This window comes from Cetorhinus maximus, unplaced genomic scaffold (assembly GCF_964194155.1).
Source record: "Cetorhinus maximus unplaced genomic scaffold, sCetMax3.hap1.1 HAP1_SCAFFOLD_4050, whole genome shotgun sequence".
NCBI lineage: Eukaryota > Metazoa > Chordata > Chondrichthyes > Lamniformes > Cetorhinidae > Cetorhinus > Cetorhinus maximus.
The window spans coordinates 1-19,905 of record NW_027599955.1 but is presented as its reverse complement, the minus strand read 5'-3'; the positions used below and the strand labels follow the sequence as shown (position 1 = coordinate 19,905).

At 57.5% G+C, this 19,905-nt stretch overlaps 1 protein-coding gene across 1 annotated transcript; it reads left to right on the top strand.

Moving 5' to 3' along the window:
- Positions 1-6: 6 nt before the first annotated feature.
- Positions 7-19,162, top strand: mus81 (MUS81 structure-specific endonuclease subunit; the record flags this gene model as incomplete). Its single annotated transcript, XM_078538156.1, has 10 exons — positions 7-143; positions 1,181-1,279; positions 1,430-1,510; positions 1,832-1,920; positions 11,148-11,309; positions 12,193-12,411; positions 14,012-14,139; positions 16,178-16,290; positions 17,309-17,425; positions 19,067-19,162. Coding segments are annotated over exons 1-10 (1,200 nt in total), but the record flags the coding sequence as incomplete, so codon positions are not given.
- Between the last annotated feature and the right edge of the window lie 743 nt (positions 19,163-19,905).

The window sequence follows — 19,905 nt, the reverse complement described above, 5'->3', positions numbered from 1 at the left end:
TACACTACACGTATAACCTGCTTCAGACAACCCAGGTCCAGTGCAGGATGAAGCTGGGCTCGCCAGCGAAGGTGCCGAGATGTCGGGCAGCTGAGAGTGTGTCGGAGGAGGACGATGCTGCAGAACCAAGGCCGTCTCCTTCGGTGAGTGCCAATGCCCGTGGGGAGAGATCAGGTAGAGTGTGGATAGACCAGCTGATGGCCAAGGCAGTGAGAACAGGAGCCATGCACTCTGTGGCTGCATTGACAGAATTCTCTCTCCCTCTGTCCCCCTCCCCCTTCCTCCCCGCTTTCCCCCCCTCCCCCGCTTTCCCCCCCTCCCCCGCTTTCCCCCCTCCCCCGCTTTCCCCCCTCCCCCGCTTTCCCCCCCTCCCCCGCTTTCCCCCTCCCCCGCTTTCCCCCCTCCCCCGCTTTCCCCCCTCCCCCCCGCTTCCCCCCTCCCCCCCGCTTTCCCCCCTCCCCCCCGCTTTCCCCCCTCCCCCCCCCCCCGCTTTCCCCCCTCCCCCGCTTTCCCCCCTCCCCCGCTTTCCCCCCTCCCCCGCTTTCCCCCCTCCCCCGCTTTCCCCCCTCCCCCGCTTTCCCCCCTCCCCCGCTTTCCCCCCCTCCCCCGCTTTCCCCCCCTTCCCCGCTTTCCCCCGCTTTCCCCCTCCCCCGCTTTCCCCCCTCCCCCCCTTTCCCCCCTCCCCCGCTTTCCCCCCTCCCCCCCTCCCCCGCTTTCCCCCCTCCCCCGCTTTCCCCCCTCCCCCGCTTTCCCCCCTCCCCCGCTTTCCCCCCTCCCCCGCTTTCCCCCCTCCCCCGCTTTCCCCCCTCCCCCGCTTTCCCCCCTCCTCTGTTTTTCTCCCCCCCCCCCCCCGAGAGTGGTGAGAATGTGGATCTCGCTCCCACAGGGAATGAGTGGTCAAGGGGAATAGTGTAGATACATTTAAGGGGGAGGCTGGATAAACATACGAGGGGAGAAAGGGACAGAAGGATATAGTGACGGTGGGGAGATGAAGAGGAGGGGGGGTGCGGGGGAGGAGGCTGGTGTGGAGCTGACACAGGCTGGAGAGGCTGAATGGCCTCCTGTCCATGTTAAGGTTCTGCGGCCCACTCGGAGAGGGCCGCCTGGTCTCTGTCGGGACACATTGCACGGGCACACACACACACACACACACACACACACGGATGCTGTTCTTTTGCAGAAAAGGAGGAGGCCGGAAAACCGAGAGGAGCAGGAATACAAACCGCAGAAGCGATCGGGAGGCTACGCGCTCTTACTGACCTTCTACAGAGAGGCCAAGGTAAGTGAGCGGGAGGGAGGTCCATGCCGTGCTCACAAACCCCCCACTCCCCTGCAACCCCCCACCCCCCCACCCTCTCGATTGTACGTGTTTGGAGGTGAATCTGTTCTGTTGGCTAAAACGCTGCTGTTTCTCCACCGACATTTTCAGAAGCCAAACTACCGGGGCTTTATGACGAAGGCGGAACTGCAGAGAAAGGCCCAGCCCCTGTGCAGGATATCGTTCACTCACGTGAGTCACATAACCCCCCCTCCGTCTCTCCCTCCCTCCTCGCTGGCACCCCCCTGATTTAAACCCCGCGCGGAAAGCCTCCGTCGACAAGGGAGGAGGGTGCCCACCCCCACCCTCCCCAGCGCCAGGGCAAGAGGCGATGGTCTCGGAGGCCGTCACTGACGCAGTCCCTCGCCTCAGCACCTGGGGCGGGGCTACGGGGAGGGAACTCATCCGGGTTTTTGGGGCACTGCTGCTCGTTCCTCTCTCTCCACCCTCCCCCCCTCCCACACCCCCTCCCGCCTTTTTTTTGCTCGCTGAGGAATTTTTTTTTTTAAACAGTTTAAAGCCAGTTACCGGTACAATGCGTGGTCGGCCATCAGCGCTTTAATCCAGAAGGATCTCGTGATAAAGACTGGTTTCCCGGCCAGGTAGGACGAGACATCGCGCGCGTGGGGTCAGCCCCCCCGATCGAACAGCCGCTTTAAACTAACTCCTGTCTTGGCTTTTACCTTCTAACCTGCCGGGCCGGCAGCACCTCGGTTTTAAACATTCCCAACCTTGTGTTCAAATTCAACCCCCCCCACCACAATCTCCCCACCCCCACCACCCTCACCCCCACCCCCACCCGCACCCCCACCCCCACCATATCACTGCAACCTCCGAGATCTGTGCACTCCTCCAATTCCAGCCTCTTGCACATCCCCTCGTTTCCATCGCTCCACCATTGGCCGTGCATTCAGCTGCCTGGGGGGGGCTCCTTCCCTAAATCTCTCCGTCTCTCTCTTTCTTCCTCTCTCTCTCTCTCTCTCTTTCTCTCACTTTCTTCCTCTTTCTCTTTTTCTCTTTTTTTTTTCTTTTTCTCGTTCTATTTCTCTCCCTCGCGCGCTCTCTCTCACGCTCTCCCCCCCACTCGTGCTTTCCCTCCCTCCTCCCTCTCGCGCACTTTCCCTCCCTCCTCCCTCTCGCGCGCTTTCCCTCCCTCCTCCCTCTCGCGCGCTTTCCCTCCCTCCCTCTCGCGCGATTTCCCTCACTCCCTCCTCCCTCTCGCGCGATTTCCCTCACTCCCTCCTCCCTCTCGCGCGCTTTCCCTCACTCCCTCCTCCCTCTCGCACGCTTTCCCTCACTCCCTCCCTCTCGCGTGCTTTCCCTCCCTCCCTCCTCCCTCTCGCGCGCTTTCCCTCCCTCCCTCCTCACTCTCGCGCGCTTTCCCTCCCTCCCTCCTCCCTCTCGCGCGCTTTCCCTCCCTCCCTCCTCCCTCTCGCGCGCTTTCCCTCCCTCCTCTCTCTCTCTCGCGCGCTTTCCCTCCCTCCCTCCCTCCCTCCTCTCGTGCACTTTCCCTCCCTCCTCCCTCTCGCGCGCTTTCCCCCTCTCGCGCGCTTTCCCTCCCTCCTCCCTCACGCGCGCTTTCCCTCCCTCCTCCCTCTCGCGCGCTTGCCCCCTCTCGCGCGCTTGCCCCCTCTCGCGCGCTTGCCCCCTCTCGCGCGCTTGCCCCCTCTCGCGCGCTTGCCCCCTCTCGCGCGCTTGCCCCCTCTCTCCTCCTCGCTTTCTCGCCTGCTTGCCCCCTCTCTCCCCCCTCGCTTTCTCGCCTGCTTGCCCCCTCTCTCCCCCCTCACCCCCTCGCTCTCTCGCGCGCTTGCCCCCTCCCTCGCTCTCTCGCCCGCTTGCCCCCTCCCTCCCCCTTGCTCTCTCGCCCGCTTGCCCCCTCCCTCCCCCTCGCTCTCTCGCCCGCTTGCCCCCTCCCTCCCTCTCGCTCTCTCGCACGCTTTCCCCCTCCCTCCCCTCGCTCTCTTGCCCGCTTGCCCCCTCCCTCCCCCTCGCTCTCTTGCCCCCTTGCCCCCTCGACCGCTTGCCCCCTCCCTCCCCCTCGCTCTCTTGCACGCTTGCCCCCTCGCTCTCTTGCACGCTTGCCCCCTCTCTCCACCTTGCTCTCCCACTCTCTCACTGTAAACCCTCTTTGATCTCTGCTAAACCTTAGCAAGGCCTCAGTTGGAAGCTGCAAATAAAGATGTTGAGATCCCAGAGGGGGCACAACACAGTTCAATCAAGTACAAATGCAGTGCAAGACTTAAAGAATTGGGTTTGTTTTCGCTGGCACAGGGGAGATTAAGGGGGCAATTTGAATGAAGTGTTTAAAATGATGAAGGGCCAGGGCAGAGTTAAGGCGTTAGAATGACAGGGTTTCGTGATAGTTTAAAATTTAAGAGATTTAGCACAGAGTTGAATAATCTTTGTCATAGGGGTGGTGAGACCATGGAACATACTCCCAGAGTTATCGATTCAAACTGTGGAGCATCTAGAAGAGTTTTGCTCCAGAAGGAAACGGATTGCAGACAATTGGCGGAAGAACTAGAGGGCAATATGAGAATTTATGTTACACAGCGAGTGGTTGTGATCTGGAAGGCGCTGCCTGAAAGGGCGGCGGAAGCAGATTCAACAGGAACTTTCAAAAGGGGGGAATTGGATAAATAATCGAAAAGGGAAAAAAAATATTGCAAGAGCTCTGGCGAAGGAGCTGGGGCAGAGTGAGATCAATCGGAACGCTATCCCAGAGAGCCAACTCCTTCTGAGCAGACAGATTCCGAGTTGAATGAGAGGTTGAATGTAAGGTGGGTATTAAAGGGATGTAGATAATTGGGAGTAACTGCTCATGAGGAGGATAAACGGCAGCGCGGAATAGTCAGGTCTAAAGAACCAGCCTCCATCTTGTAAATTCTGTTTCGATTTCCACCTGTTCTTCTCCGCTGGTTCCTCTGTCAACATTGTTCCAGAGCACAGACAGCCTACAGCTATCTCTGTAACCTCCCCCAGTCCCTACAACCCTCCCTATCTCTGTAACCTCCCCCAGTCCCTACAACCCTCCCTATCTCTGTAACCTCCCCCAGTCCCTACAGCCCTCCCTATCTCTGTAACCTCCCCCAGCCCCTACAGCCCTCCCTATCCCTGTAACCTCCTCCAGCCCCTACAACCCTCCCTATCTCTGTAACCTCCCCCAGCCCCTACAGCCCTCCGTATCTCTGTAACCTCCCCCAGCCCCTACAGCCCTCCCTATCTCTAACCTCCTCCAGCCCCTACAGCCCTCCCTATCTCTGTAAACTCCCCCAGCCCCTACAGCCCTCCGTATCTCTGTAACCTCTCCCAGCCCCTACAGCCCTCCCTATCTCTGTAACCTCCTCCAGCCCCTACAACCCTCCCTATCTCTGCAACCTCCTCCAGCCCCTACAACCCTCCCTATCTCTGTAACCTCCTCCAGCCCCTACAGCCCTCCGTATCTCTGTAACCTCCCCCAGCCCCTACAGCCCTCCCTATCTCTGTAACCTCCACCAGCCCCTACAACCCTCCCTATCTCTGTAACCTCCTCCAGCCCCGACAACCCTCCCTATCTCTGTAACCTCCTCCAGCCCCTACACACCTCCCTATCTCTGTAACCTCCTCCAGCCCCTACAACCCTCCCTATCTCTGTAACCTCCTCCAGCCCCTACAACCCTCCCCATCTCTGTAACCTCCTCTAGCCCCTACAACCCTCCCTATCTCTGTAACCTCCCCCAGCCTCTACAACCCTCCCTATCTCTGTAACCTCCTCCTGCCCCTACAACCCTCCCTATCTCTGTAACCTCCCCCAGCCCCTACAGCTCTTCCTATCTTGTAACCTCCCCCAGCCTCTACAACCCTCCCTGTCTGTGTAACCTCCTCCTGCCCCTACAACCCTCCCTATCTCTGTAACCTCCCCCAGCCCCTACAGCCCTCCCTATCTCTATAACCTCCTCCAACCCCTACAATCCTCCCTATCTCTGTAACCTCCTCCAGCCCCTACAACCCTCCCTATCTCTGTAACCTCCTCCAGTCCCTACAACCCTCCCTATCTCTGTAACCTTCCCCAGACCCTACAGCCCTCCCCATCTCTGTAACCTCCTCCAGCCCCATCAACCCTCCCTATCTCTGTAACCTCCTCCAACCCCTACAACCCTCCCTATCTCTGTAACCTCCTCCAGCCCCTACAACCCTCCCCATCTCTGTAACCTCCTCCAGCCCCTACAACCCTCCCTATCTCTGTAACCTTCCCCAGCCCCTACAGCCCTCCCCATCTCTGTAACCTCCTCTAGCCCCTACAACCCTCCCTATCTCTGTAACCTCCTCCAACCCCTTCAACTCTCCCCATCTCTGTAACCTCCTCCAGCCCCTACAGCCCTCCCCATCTCTGTAACCTCCTCTAGCCCCTACAACCCTCCCTATCTCTGTAACCTCCTCCAACCCCTTCAACTCTCCCCATCTCTGTAACCTCTTCCAGCCCCTACAGCCCTCCCCATCTCTGTAACCTCCTCTAGCCCCTACAACCCTCCCTATCTCTGTAACCTCCTCCAACCCCTTCAACTCTCCCTAACTCTGTAACCTCCTCCAACCCCTACAACCCTCCACATATCTGTAACCTCCTCCAGCCCCTACAACCCTCCCTATCTCTGTAACCTCCCCCAGCCCCTACAGCCCTCCCCATCTCTGTAACCTCCTCCAGCCCCTACAACCCTCCCCATCTCTTTAACCTCCTCCAGCCCCTACAACCCTCCCTATCTCTGTAACCTTCCCCAACCCCTACAGCCCTCCCCATCTCTGTAACCTCCTCTAGCCCCTACAACCCTCCCTATCTCTGTAACCTCCTCCAACCCCTTCAACTCTCCCCATCTCTGTAACCTCCTCTATCCCCTACAACCCTCCCTATCTCTGTAACCTTCCCCAGCCCCTACACCCCTCCCTATCTCTGTAACCTCCCCCAGCCTCTACAACCCTCCCTATCTCTGTAACCTCCTCCTGCCCCTTCAACCCTCCCTATCTCTGTAACCTCCCCCAGCCCCTACAGCCCTCCGTATCTCTGTAACCTCCCCCAGCCCCTACAGCCCTCCCTATCTCTAACCTCCTCCAGCCCCTACAGCCCTCCCTATCTCTGTAAACTCCCCCAGCCCCTACAGCCCTCCGTATCTCTGTAACCTCTCCCAGCCCCTACAGCCCTCCCTATCTCTGTAACCTCCTCCTGCCCCTACAACCCTCCCTATCTCTGCAACCTCCTCCAGCCCCTACAACCCTCCCTATCTCTGTAACCTCCTCCAGCCCCTACAGCCCTCCGTATCTCTGTAACCTCCCCCAGCCCCTACAGCCCTCCCTATCTCTGTAACCTCCACCAGACCCTACAACCCTCCCTATCTCTGTAACCTCCTCCAGCCCCGACAACCCTCCCTATCTCTGTAACCTCCTCCAGCCCCTACACCCCTCCCTATCTCTGTAACCTCCTCCAGCCCCTACAACCCTCCCTATCTCTGTAACCTCCTCCAGCCCCTACAACCCTCCCCATCTCTGTAACCTCCCCCAGCCTCTACAACCCTCCCTATCTCTGTAACCTCCTCCTGCCCCTACAACCCTCCCTATCTCTGTAACCTCCCCCAGCCCCTACAGCTCTTCCTATCTTGTAACCTCCCCCAGCCTCTACAACCCTCCCTGTCTGTGTAACCTCCTCCTGCCCCTACAACCCTCCCTATCTCTGTAACCTCCCCCAGCCCCTACAGCCCTCCCTATCTCTATAACCTCCTCCAACCCCTACAATCCTCCCTATCTCTGTAACCTCCTCCAGCCCCTACAACCCTCCCTATCTCTGTAACCTCCTCCAGTCCCTACAACCCTCCCTATCTCTGTAACCTTCCCCAGCCCCTACAGCCCTCCCCATCTCTGTAACCTCCTCCAGCCCCATCAACCCTCCCTATCTCTGTAACCTCCTCCAACCCCTACAACCCTCCCTATCTCTGTAACCTCCTCCAGCCCCTACAACCCTCCCCATCTCTGTAACCTCCTCCAGCCCCTACAACCCTCCCTATCTCTGTAACCTTCCCCAGCCCCTACAGCCCTCCCCATCTCTGTAACCTCCTCTAGCCCCTACAACCCTCCCTATCTCTGTAACCTCCTCCAACCCCTTCAACTCTCCCCATCTCTGTAACCTCCTCCAGCCCCTACAGCCCTCCCCATCTCTGTAACCTCCCCCAGCCTCTACAACCCTCCCTATCTCTGTAACCTCCTCCTGCCCCTACAACCCTCCCTATCTCTGTAACCTCCCCCAGCCCCTACAGCTCTTCCTATCTTGTAACCTCCCCCAGCCTCTACAACCCTCCCTGTCTGTGTAACCTCCTCCTGCCCCTACAACCCTCCCTATCTCTGTAACCTCCCCCAGCCCCTACAGCCCTCCCTGTCTCTATAACCTCCTCCAACCCCTACAATCCTCCCTATCTCTGTAACCTCCTCCAGCCCCTACAACCCTCCCTATATCTGTAACCTCCTCTAGTCCCTACAACCCTCCCTATCTCTGTAACCTTCCCCAGCCCCTACAGCCCTCCCCATCTCTGTAATCTCCTCCAGCCCCATCAACCCTCCCTATCTCTGTAACCTCCTCCAACCCCTACAACCCTCCCTATCTCTGTAACCTCCTCCAGCCCCTACAACCCTCCCCATCTCTGTAACCTCCTCCAGCCCCTACAACCCTCCCTATCTCTGTAACCTTCCCCAGCCCCTACAGCCCTCCCCATCTCTGTAACCTCCTCTAGCCCCTACAACCCTCCCTATCTCTGTAACCTCCTCCAACCCCTTCAACTCTCCCCATCTCTGTAACCTCCTCCAGCCCCTACAGCCCTCCCCATCTCTGTAACCTCCTCTAGCCCCTACAACCCTCCCTATCTCTGTAACCTCCTCCAACCCCTTCAACTCTCCCCATCTCTGTAACCTCTTCCAGCCCCTACAGCCCTCCCCATCTCTGTAACCTCCTCTAGCCCCTACAACCCTCCCTATCTCTGTAACCTCCTCCAACCCCTTCAACTCTCCCTAACTCTGTAACCTCCTCCAACCCCTACAACCCTCCACATATCTGTAACCTCCTCCAGCCCCTACAACCCTCCCTATCTCTGTAACCTCCCCCAGCCCCTACAGCCCTCCCCATCTCTGTAACCTCCTCCAGCCCCTACAACCCTCCCCATCTCTTTAACCTCCTCCAGCCCCTACAACCCTCCCTATCTCTGTAACCTTCCCCAACCCCTACAGCCCTCCCCATCTCTGTAACCTCCTCTAGCCCCTACAACCCTCCCTATCTCTGTAACCTCCTCCAACCCCTTCAACTCTCCCCATCTCTGTAACCTCCTCTATCCCCTACAACCCTCCCTATCTCTGTAACCTTCCCCAGCCCCTACACCCCTCCCTATCTCTGTAACCTCCCCCAGCCTCTACAACCCTCCCTATCTCTGTAACCTCCTCCTGCCCCTTCAACCCTCCCTATCTCTGTAACCTCCCCCAGCCCCTACATCCCTCCCTATCTCTGTAACCTCCCCCAGCCCCTACAACCCTCCCTATCTCTGTAACCTCCTCCAACCCCTTCAACTCTCCCCATCTCTGTAACCTCCTCCAGCCCCTACAGCCCTCCCCATCTCTGTAACCTCCCCCAGCCCCTACAACACTCCCCATCTTTGTAACCTCCTCCAGCCCCTACAACCCTCCCTATCTCTGTAACCTTCCCCAGCCCCTACAGCCCTCCCCATCTCTGTAACCTCCTCTAGCCCCTACAACCCTCCCTATCTCTGTAACCTCCTCCAACCCCTTCAACTCTCCCCATCTCTGTAACCTCCTGCAGCCCCTACAGCCCTCCCCATCTCTGTAACCTCCTCTAGCCCCTACAACCCTCCCTATCTCTGTAACCTCCTCCAACCCCTTCAACTCTCCCCATCTCTGTAACCTCCTCCAGCCCCTACAGCCCTCCCTATCTCTGTAACCTCCTCCAACCCCTACAACCCTCCACATATCTGTAACCTCCTCCAGTCCCTACAGCCCTCCCTATCTCTGTTACCTCCCCCAGCCCCTACAGCCCTCCCCATCTCTGTAACCTCCTCCAGCCCCTACAACCCTCCCCATCTCTTTAACCTCCTCCAGCCCCTACAACCCTCCCTATCTCTGTAACCTTCCCCAGCCCCTACAGCCCTCCCCATCTCTGTAACCTCCTCTAGCCCCTACAACCCTCCCTATCTCTGTAACCTTCCCCAGACCCTACAACCCTCCCTATCTCTGTAACCTCCTCCTGCCCCTACAACCCTCCCTGTATTTGTAACCTCCCCCAGCCCCTACAGCCCTCCCTATCTCTGTAACCTCCCCCAGCCTCTACAACCCTCCCTGTCTCTCTAACCTCCTCCTGCCCCTACAACCCTCCCTATCTCTGTAACCTCCCCCAGCCCCTACAGCCCTCCCTATGTCTGTAACCTCCTCCAAACCCCTACAACCCTCCCTATCTCTGTAACCTCCTCCAACCCCTACAATCCTCACTATCTCTGTAACCTCCTCCAGCCCCTACAACCCTCCCTATCTCTGTAACCTCCTCCAGCCCCTACAACCCTCCCTATCTCTGTAACCTCCTCCAGTCCCTACAACCCTCCCTATTTCTGTAACCTCCTCCAACCCCTACAACCCTCCCTATCTCTGTAACCTCCTCCAACCCCTTCAACTCTCCCCATCTCTGTGACCTCCTACAGCCCTCCCTATCTCTGTAACCTCCTCCAACCCCTACAACCCTCCCTGTCTCTGTAACCTCCTCCAGCCCCTACAACCCTCCCCATCTCTGTAACCTCCTCCAGCCCCTACAACCCTCCCTATCTCTGTAACCTTCCCCAGCCCCTACAACCCTCCCTACCTCTGTAACCTCCCCCAGCCTCTACAACCCTCCCTGTCTCTCTAACCTCCTCCTGCCCCTACAACCCTCCCTATCTCTGTAACCTCCTCCAGCCCCTACAATCCTCCCTATCTCTGTATCCTCCTCCAGCCCCTACAACCCTCCCTATCTCTGTAACCTCCTTCAACCCCTACAATCCTCCCTATCTCTGTATCCTCCTCCAGCCCCTACAACCCTCCCTATCTCTGTAACCTCCTCCAGCCCCTACAACCCTCCCTATCTCTGTAACCTCCTCCAGTCCCTACAACCCTCCCTATTTCTGTAACCTCCTCCAACCCCTACAACCCTCCCTTTCTCTGTAACCTCCTCCAGTCCCTACAGCCCTCCCTATCTCTGTAACCTCCTCCAGCCCCTACAGCCCTCCCTATCTCTGTAACCTCCTCCAGCCCCTACAACCCTCCCTATCTCTGTAACCTCCTCCAGCCCCTACACCCCTCCCTATCTCTGTAACCTCCTCCAGTCCCTACAGCCCTCCCTATCTCTGTAACCTCCTCCAGTCCCTACAGCCCTCCCTATCCCTGTAACCTCCTCCAGCCCCTATAACCCTCCCTATCTCTGTAACCTCCTCCAGTCCCTACACCCCTCTGAGATCTCTGCGCTCCTCCAATTCCCGCCCTTTGAGCATCCCCCGATTCCCATCGCTCCATCGATGGCGGCCGGGCCCTTCAGCTGCCTGGGGGGGCCCTGGACTCTGGAAATCATTCCCTAAACCTCTCCGCCTCTCCCTCTCTCTCTCTCTCTCGCTTCCTTTCACGTTAACCTCACCGAACGTTCGGCTGCCTGCCCCTCGTATTTCCTTATGTGGCTCGGCGTCAAACGTTATCTCACCACGCCCTTGTGTAGCAGCTCAGGGCCGCTGCGGGCGCTCTGTAAATGCACGATGTTGTCGTAGTGAGTCTTGTGTTGTCCGGGCACGTCCAGGTTCACTCTGACCGAGAAAGGGATGAAACTAGGTGAGAAACTGAACGTGGAGCATTTGGAGGAGGAGAGGATGGAGGAAGCACAACCGGGGAGGACTGGAGAGGCAGTGCCTGGGCCCGCGGAGGAGGTTGAAGATCACCTCCCGGCACTTACGACCGCAGGGTAAGGCACGGGGGCGGGGGAATTGCAGCCGCTGTGACCCAGTGTGCATTCTGTTGCCGCGGTGTGGCATTTTCTGACTCATATCTTAGCCGCGTTGTACCACCAGTGAAGTTTGGGCAGCCCAGTCCAATGGTATGTTGGCAGGCCTGATACAGAGGCTAAATTACAAAACAGCTTGTATTCCCTTGAGCATCGACGGTTAAGGGGGCGATCTGATCGAGGGGCTGAAGACGATTAAAGGATTGGATTGGGCCGGTAGAAACGATTTCCTCTGGTGGGTGGCGGGTATGGGACGGTAGTGGGGGGCGGGTGAGGCGGGCAGAGCCCAGAACGAGGGCGCGGAGGCTTAAAGTGATAGCCCGGGCCGTTTGGGCTGATGACTGGAAGCTCTTCTTCACACCAAGGGGACCTGGAACTCTTTCCCCCCTGCACCACCCCAACCCACCCACCCACCCACCCACCACCACCACCACCACCTCCCCCTGCAAAATGTTGTGAAGGTCGAGGGGCCAATTGGACATTTCTAAACTGAGATCGATAGATTTTCTTTGTTGGTTACGGGGTTTAAGGGCTACCCCAAGCCGAGGCTGATAAGATGGAGTTAAGATACAGACCAGCTACGATCCGATTGTTTGGTGGGACAGGTTTGAGGGGCTGAATGGGCTTTTGGGTTCTACCTTGCCCTGGGGCATGAGGGAAGGGGCAAGCGAGGGTGACCAGCCAAGCACGTACTTTTCAACTGCAGGAAAAGCGGCAGCCGACTTGCGCACAGCAGGATCTCGGGAATAGCAATGCGGAATTGGGGTTGGGTGTGGTCCTCGCAAAGCTCCCTCGGTGGGGTTTCAGCTCTCTCTCTCTCTCTCTCTCTCTCTCTCTCCGACAGGTCTTGCAGCCAGTTGCCACTGTTCCAGCCCCCGTGCGGTGGAGACCCCAGCAGCACAGCCTCACTGGCCGGGAGTCAGGAAGCTGCGGACTCCCAGCGCGCCAGCTCAGACAGTGGAGCCCACGGCCCAGAGCCTCCGTTCACGCACATCCCTGAGTTCACCTTCCGGCCTGGGGAGTTTGATGTCGTCCTCTGCATCGATTTTATTGAGACCACGGCGTATGTCAGTAGTCTCTCTGTCCCTCTCTGTCCATTAGTCTCTTTCTCTCTCTGCCTCTTGCTCTCTCTCCGTCTCTTTCTCGCTCTCTCTCCGTCTCTTTCTCTCTCTCCCTCCCTCGCTCCCCCCTCTCCCTCGCTCCCCCTCTCCCTCGCTCCCCCTCTCCCTCGCTCCCCCTCTCCCTCGCTCCCCCTCTCCCTCGCTCCCCCTCTCCCTCGCTCCCCCTCTCCCTCGCTCCCCCTCTCCCTCGCTCCCCCTCTCCCTCGCTCCCCCTCTCCCTCGCTCCCCCTCTCCCTCGCTCCCTCTCTCTCCATCTCCTTCTCTCTCTCCACCTCTTTCTTCCTGCCTTCCCCCCTCTGTGCTCTTACAGAGGCACGTTGGGCAGAATGGCCTCCTTTTGTGCTGTATCGGTCTCTGGTTCACCCTTCTTTTCCCCTCCCCCCTTCTCCCTCAGCTCTCCTCCACTCCTCACCCCTCCTCCCCCTCTTCCTCCTCAATCCCCTCCTTCCCACCTCCACCCCTCCTCCCATCCTGAAGGTGCTGCACTTCCACTCGCGCTGGGCGACAGGAGCACCAGCCCCACCCTTGGGGCGGCAGTCTTCACCTGTGAGTGACTAGAGGGGGGTGATGGGGTCCGAGCTCAGCCTGCCCCCTTCTTCACCGGGGAGCCAGCCGGCAGGGTCACGGCCTTGTGAACAGTAGTCGCAATGGTTCTCGTCTCCCTTCTCCACCACCGCCCCCTCCAGGCCAGCTCTGAGCATCACCGCACTGTCCAAAGTCAGAGGCAACCAGATCAACCCAGCACTGTGCAGTGAGACACCCTGAGCCCTGGAGGGGAGTCTTAAAAGGGTTAAACTCGGAGGACAGGTTGCCCAGACTAGGCTCCCAGTCCCTCCAGTGTAAAGGATGAAGGGGTGATCTAATCGAGGCCTTTAAGGTGATAATAAAAGCAGCATGAAAGGGAAAGTGATTTCTTCCTATCTGATTCCTAACAGGGCTACAGATAGGGGACACACCCTCTCACGTCAGCTTTATGTTAGATAGAGAGAAACTATTTCCCCTGGTAGCCGGGGTGGGTGGGGGCAGGGGGTGGGGGTAGGGGTGGTGGGGGGAGGTGGTCCAGAACAAGGGGGCGAAACCTTAAAGCGAGAGCCAGGCCGTTCAGGGGTGATGTCAGGAAGCGCTTCCTTCACACAGAGGGGACTGGGAATCTGAAACTCTTCTCCCCCCCCACCCCCCCGGAAAAAAAAGCTGTCGAGGCCGAGGGGGTCGATTGAAAATGTCAAAGAGAGCTTGGTGGGTGAGGGGGATAAAGGCCGAGCAGCCGAGGTGAGTAAACGGAGTTAAGATGCAGATCAGCCACGGGCCAATTGATTGGTGGGATAGGATCGAGAGGGGCTGAACGACCTCCTGCCCTGAAGCCCCATGGCAAATGTCCGTGGGCTCTTTGGCTTGGGGAAGCATCGCAGCGTCTGCTGCCCTGCGTCTACGGCTCCGCGCCCCTGCAATCATGCCCCCCCCCCCACACCCCACCCCCCCTCCCCCTCCCCCTGCCCTTTCCCATCGTGCAGCCTCTGACCCTTGGCCTTGTCATTCTCCCAGTGGAGCGAGCCACAGGAAGCGGGAGCTGGTAACCGAGCTGAAGAGGAGCCAGATCGAGTTCGACGTCCGCAAGCTACACGTGGGGGATTTCCTCTGGGTTGCCCGCGAGAGGGTGCAGCACCAGCCAGGTACGAACAGCAGGGCGACGCCGGTATCCTCCTCCTCCTCGCTTTACCTTCCTCCTGCATGGTTAGACCTCCAACCAGCCAATCTCCATTAACACTGAAACCCAGCAAGTTTTACGGTAAAATGCACGAATTAAAAGCGCGATTCGGAAATCGGAGTCACCTAGACTGCGAGGTCAATAATCCACCAGCGTTTCCTCTCCTGGACTGTCCCGTCCAATTCGGGATGGCTCCTGTTATTCCCATTCCTGCCTGACAAAGGCCTGCTTTCCAGTAACTTTCCCCTTTCTCTCTCCCGCTGCCTTCCCCACAGACAGACGCTCCAGCGAAGTTAACTCAGCCTTCCCGGTGTGTCTTGCTGCACAAGCCAGTTTAGCAATTCCTTTAGTTCCTTTGACAGCTCAGTCCTTCGGTATCCGCTCGGCCCTTCGGTATCCGCTCGGCCCTTCGGTATCCGCTCGGCCCTTCGGTATCCGCTCGGCCCTTCGGTATCCGCTCGGCCCTTCGGTATCCGCTCGGCCCTTCGGTGAAGAATTGATTTAAAACAAGGGTTATTGCACCTGTATCCATGGCGACTGCTGTTTGCGTGCATTTCTGAGTAATCACAAAGTAATAAATCCCTTAGATCATCAGCAGCAGGTTATTCTGTGGCTGCAACTGAACTGGACCAGCCATATAAACACTGTGGCTACAAGTGCAGGTCAGAGGCTGGGAATCCTGCAGTGAGTAATTCACCTCCTGACTCCCCAAAGCCTGTCCACCATCTACAAGGCACAAGTCAGGAGTGTGATGGAACATTCCCCACTTGCCTGGATGAGTGCAGCTCCCACAACACTCAAGAAACTCAACACCATCCAGGACAAAGCAGCCCTGCTTGATTGGCACCCCATCCACAAACATTCACTCCCTCCACCACCGACGCACAGTAGCAGCAGTGTGTGTACCATCTACAAGATGCACTGCAGCAACTCACCAAGGCTCCTTAGACAGCACCTTCCAAACCCTCTACCACCTAGAAGGACAAGGGCAGCAGACACATGGGAACACCACCACCTGCAAGTTCCCCTCCAAGCCACTCACCATCCTGACTTGGAAATATATCGGCCGTTCCTTCACTGTCAATGGGTCAAAATCCTGGAACTCCCTCCCTAACAGCGCTGTGGGTGTACCTACACCACAGGGACTGCAGCGGTTCAAGAAGGCGGCTCACCCCCACCTTCTCAAGGGGCAATTAGGGATGGGCAATAAATGCTGGGCCCAGCCAGCGACGCCCACATCCCATGAATGAATAAAAAAGCCTGGTTTCTAATGCTAATTTGGCTGTGATTGTTGGGGTGCCAGGGTGGGTATGATGTTTTTCTTTGTCACCATGCCCGTCAGATGTAAAGGTTGTCCTGGTCCGCTGTTCACTCCCCAGCAACACCATTCATTGCATCTGGCAATACGTTGCGTTGTTTGACACAGAAAAGCACCAGGGGGCACTCTGCAGAGGCAGGATCGAAAACAACACAATCGCCGATAATTGGTAGGGTCAAAGGACAGAGTCTTAAGGAGGTTCTTAAAGGGAGGTGAAGAGAAGAGTGGGCTTTAGGGAAAGAATTCCAGAGCGTGGACGCCAATGGCTGAAATCTCCTCTGATTCTGGCCTTTAGCAATCCCCCCGCCCACCCCCTCCACCCCACAACTGATTTCCCATCGCTCCACCATTGGCGGCCGTGCCTTCAGCTGCCTGGGGCTCTGAGCTGTGGAATTCCCTCCCTAAACCTCTCCGCCTCTCTGTCCCTCTCTCGTCCTTTTAGCTGCTTCCGAAATCTGACCTCTTTGCCCAAGCTTTTGGTCACCTGCCCCTCAAACCTCCTCCCGCGACGCGCCGCGGGGATATTCTACCGTGTTAAAGGTGCGCTATATAAATGCAGCTTATCGTCGACGGTGGGGGGTGGGACACGAGAGTTAGGGGAGCTCCAGGGGATGTTGCGCCGTCGTCTTGGTCTCTGTTGCCCTCTTCCCCCGATAAGCAGCAGCCTCTCCCCTTCCACCCGCAGGGCAGCCACAGCCCCTCCGGGCCCGGGAACTGGTGCTCGAATACGTGGTGGAGAGGAAGAGGATGGATGACCTGTGCGGCAGCATCGTGGATGGACGCTTCCGGGAGCAAAAAGTGAGGAGAGTTTCCCCCCCCACCCGCAACATCCTCGGCCAGTGAGGCCCGCATTCCCGTTCAATCCATTCGGACTGCCTGGTAGCGAGCGGTAGTGTAACATTGCCCCCTCTCTGTAAACGGAAAGTATTACCCAACACCGAGGGATCTGGGTGTCCTTGTACACGAATCACACAGAAGTTAGTACGCAGATGCAGCAAGTGATTCGGAAGGCAAATGGGATGTTGGCCTTCACTACAAGGGGCGGGGGGGATTGAGCATAAAAGCTGGGAGGCCTTGCCACAACTGGACAGGGCGTTGGTGAGGCCACACCTTGGGTACTGTGCACAGTTTTGGTCCCCTTACTTAAGGAGGGATGTACTCGCGATGGAAGCAGTTAAGGTTCACGCGGCTGATTCCTGGGATGAAGGGGGTTTGTCTTATGAGGAGAGGTTGAGCAGGTTGGGCCCTGTACCCACCGGAGTCTGGAAGAATGAGAGGTGATCTTACCAAAATGTAAAAGATTCTGTGGGGTGGTGGGGGGCTTGACAGGGTGGAGGCTGAGAGGATGTTTCCCCCTCGTGGGGGAATCTAGAACGAGGGGGGCTCAGTTTCAGAATAAGTTTAAGACGGGGATGAGGAGGAATTTCTTCTCTCAGAGGGTCATCAGTCTGTGGAATTCTCTTCCCCAGAGAGCAGCGGAGGCTGGGTCACTGAGTATAAGACTGAGTTAGACAGATTTGTGATTGACGAGGGAGTCGAGGATTATGCGGGACAGGCAGGAAAGTGAGTTGAGGCCCCAATCAGATCAGCCATGATCTTATCGAATGGCAGAACAGGCTTGAGGGGCCGAATGGCCTCCTCTTGTTTCTTATGTTCCAAGTGTGTTCCTGGGGACAGATTTCACACGGCATTTTGACCCATGGCCAGTGATTATAGGCTGCACTGTCCAGATTAATACCCCCTTGTGCCCTCGCTAGAGGGCAGTCTCATTCCTTGGCACAGCGTAAATCTTTTACCCCCTCCCCTGTCTCCGCAGTTTCGAATGAAGCGCTGTGGGCTGCGGAATCGCATCTATCTGGTGGAGGACTGCAGCTTTGTCAAACACCTCAGCCTGCCAGAGAGCACGCTGCAGCAGGCCATTGTCAACACACAGGTAAAGGATGTCCAGCACAATTGGCCACGTGGATAAAGCTGGAGCTGGCCGGGTGTTGCTCTTATCTGTTGTGGCTTGTGTTCTTGGAGTTATTCCTCTGCTGGCCTGAGTGAGGCGGTGATTGGTGTCTGACCTTCTGTCAGCGCACACAGGCAGCCAAGAGTTAACTCTTTTTTTTCTTTATGAGGAATGGGAGTCTTTGACCTCCCCACGCCCCGATGATCAGGCGTTGCATGTGTGAGGGACCCCTGGGTTGAATGTGAATGCTGCTGCAGTTAGAATGCTCTATGGTGATGTTGCTCTGTCTTGTTACAACTACTGGAACAGATTCCACACACTCGTGTGTCCCCATCCTCTCTCTCTCTCTCTCTCTCTCTCTCTCTCCCTCTCCCCACCTCCCTCTCTCCCTCCCCAGTCCTCTCTCTCTCTCTCTCTCCCCCTCCCCAGTCCTCTCTCTCTCTCTCTCGTGACCCCTCCCTCCCCCCCCCACCTCACCCCCATCCTCCCTCTCGCTCTCTCCCTCCCTCTCTTTCTCGCGCCCCCGTCCTCCCTCTCCCTCCCTCTCTCTCTCGCGCCCCTGTCCTCCCCCTCTCTCTCTCTCTCTCTCTCTCTCCCTCCCTCTCTGTCTCCCTCCCTCTCTGTCTCCTCTCTCCCTCGTGCCCCCGTTCTCCCTACCCCTCTCTCTTTCGCGCCCCTGTCCTCCCTCTCTCTCTCTCTCTCTCCCTCCCTCTGTCTCCTTCTCTCTCCCTCATGCCCCCGTTCTCCCTACCCCTCTCTCTCTCTCCCTCCCTCTGTCTCCTTCTCTCTCCCTCGTGCCCCCATTCTCCCTACCCCTCTCTCTCCCTCCCTATGTCTCCTTCTCTCTCCCTCGTGCCCCCGTTCTCCCTACCCCTCCCTATCTCCTCTCTCTGTCTTGCCCCAGTCGTCCCCCTCGCGCTCTCTCTCTCTCCCTCCCTGTCTCCTCTCTCCCTCGCGCTCCCATGCTCCCTCTCTCTCCCTCCCTCTCTCTCTCGTGCCCCTGTCCTCCCTCTCGCGCTCTCTCTCTCTCTCTCTCTCTCTCCCTCCCTCCCTCTCTCTCTTGTGCCCCTGTCCACCCTCTCGCGCTCTCTCTCTCCCTCCCTCTCTGTCTCCTTCTCTCTCCCTCGTGCCCCTGTTCTCCCTACCCCTCTCTCTCCCTCCCTCTGTCTCCTTCTCTCTCCCTCGTGCCCCCGTTCTCCCTACCCCTCTCTCTCTCTCCCTCCCTCTGTCTCCTTCTCTCTCCCTCGTGTCCCCGTCCTCCCTACCCCTCTCTCTCTCCCTCTCTCCCTCCCTCTCTTTCGCGCCCTGTCCTTTTCCGACCTCCGGCGCCCGTACCCCCCTCCCCTGCCCCCCTCTCTCTTACTCTCCGTCTCTTCCCTTTTCTTCGCACCCATTTTTTCCGTTTTTCTTTTCAAAATACCTTTGAAAAGCTGCGATAGTTTCCATCCCTCCCACACTGGCGTCTGAGGTGACCAGCGGTGTAATAAATTGCTGAAACAAAGTGCTCCAGACCTGTCCCATTGTTAACCTTTAAACCGAGGTAGTTCCCCACTCACCTCGCGCTGGAAATGGATGTTGCTGCTTGTTAATACCTGTCCTTCGCTTTGTACCTTTCCCCTGAAGGTTGTCGATGGATTTTTTGTTAAGCGGACCAAAGACGTAAAGGAATCGGCAGCTTACCTCACGATCATGACCAGATTCCTGCAGAATCTCTACCTGGTAGGTGCCAAGATGCTTAAAGAGTATTTGCACCACAGACACATCCCATTCGACCTGCCTGCTCGATGCTGGTGTTTATTCTCCACACGAGCCTCCTCCCACCCCCACCAAATCCTTGGATTCCCTTCTCCCTCATAACGACAGGCGGCAAGTAACATTCACGCCACACAAGTGCCAGGCAATGGGCAATGACCATCTCCAACAAGAGAGAATCCCAACAATCGCCCCTTCACGTTCAATGGCATTACCAGCACTGAATCCCCCACTATCAACATCCTGAAGGGTTAGCATTGACCAGAAACTGAAGTGGACTAGACATATAAACACTGTGGCTACAAGAGCAGGTCAGAGGCTGGGAATCCTGCGGCGAGTAACTCACCTCCTGACTCCCCAAAGCCTGTCCACCATCTACAAGGCATAAGTCAGGAGTGTGATGGAATACTCTCCACTTGCCTGGATGAGTGCAGCTCCCACTACACTCAAGAAACTTGACACCGTCCAGGACAAAGCAGCCGCTTGATTAACACCACATCCACAAATATTCACTCCCTCCACCACCGACGCACAGTAGCAGCAGTGTGTGTACCATCTACAAGATGCACTGCAGGAATTCACCAAGGCTCCTTAGGCAGCACCTTCCAAACCCACGACCACTACCATCTAGAAGGACAAGGACAGCAGATACATGGGAACACCACCACCTGCAAGTTCCCCTCCAAGCCACTCACCATCCTGACTTGGAA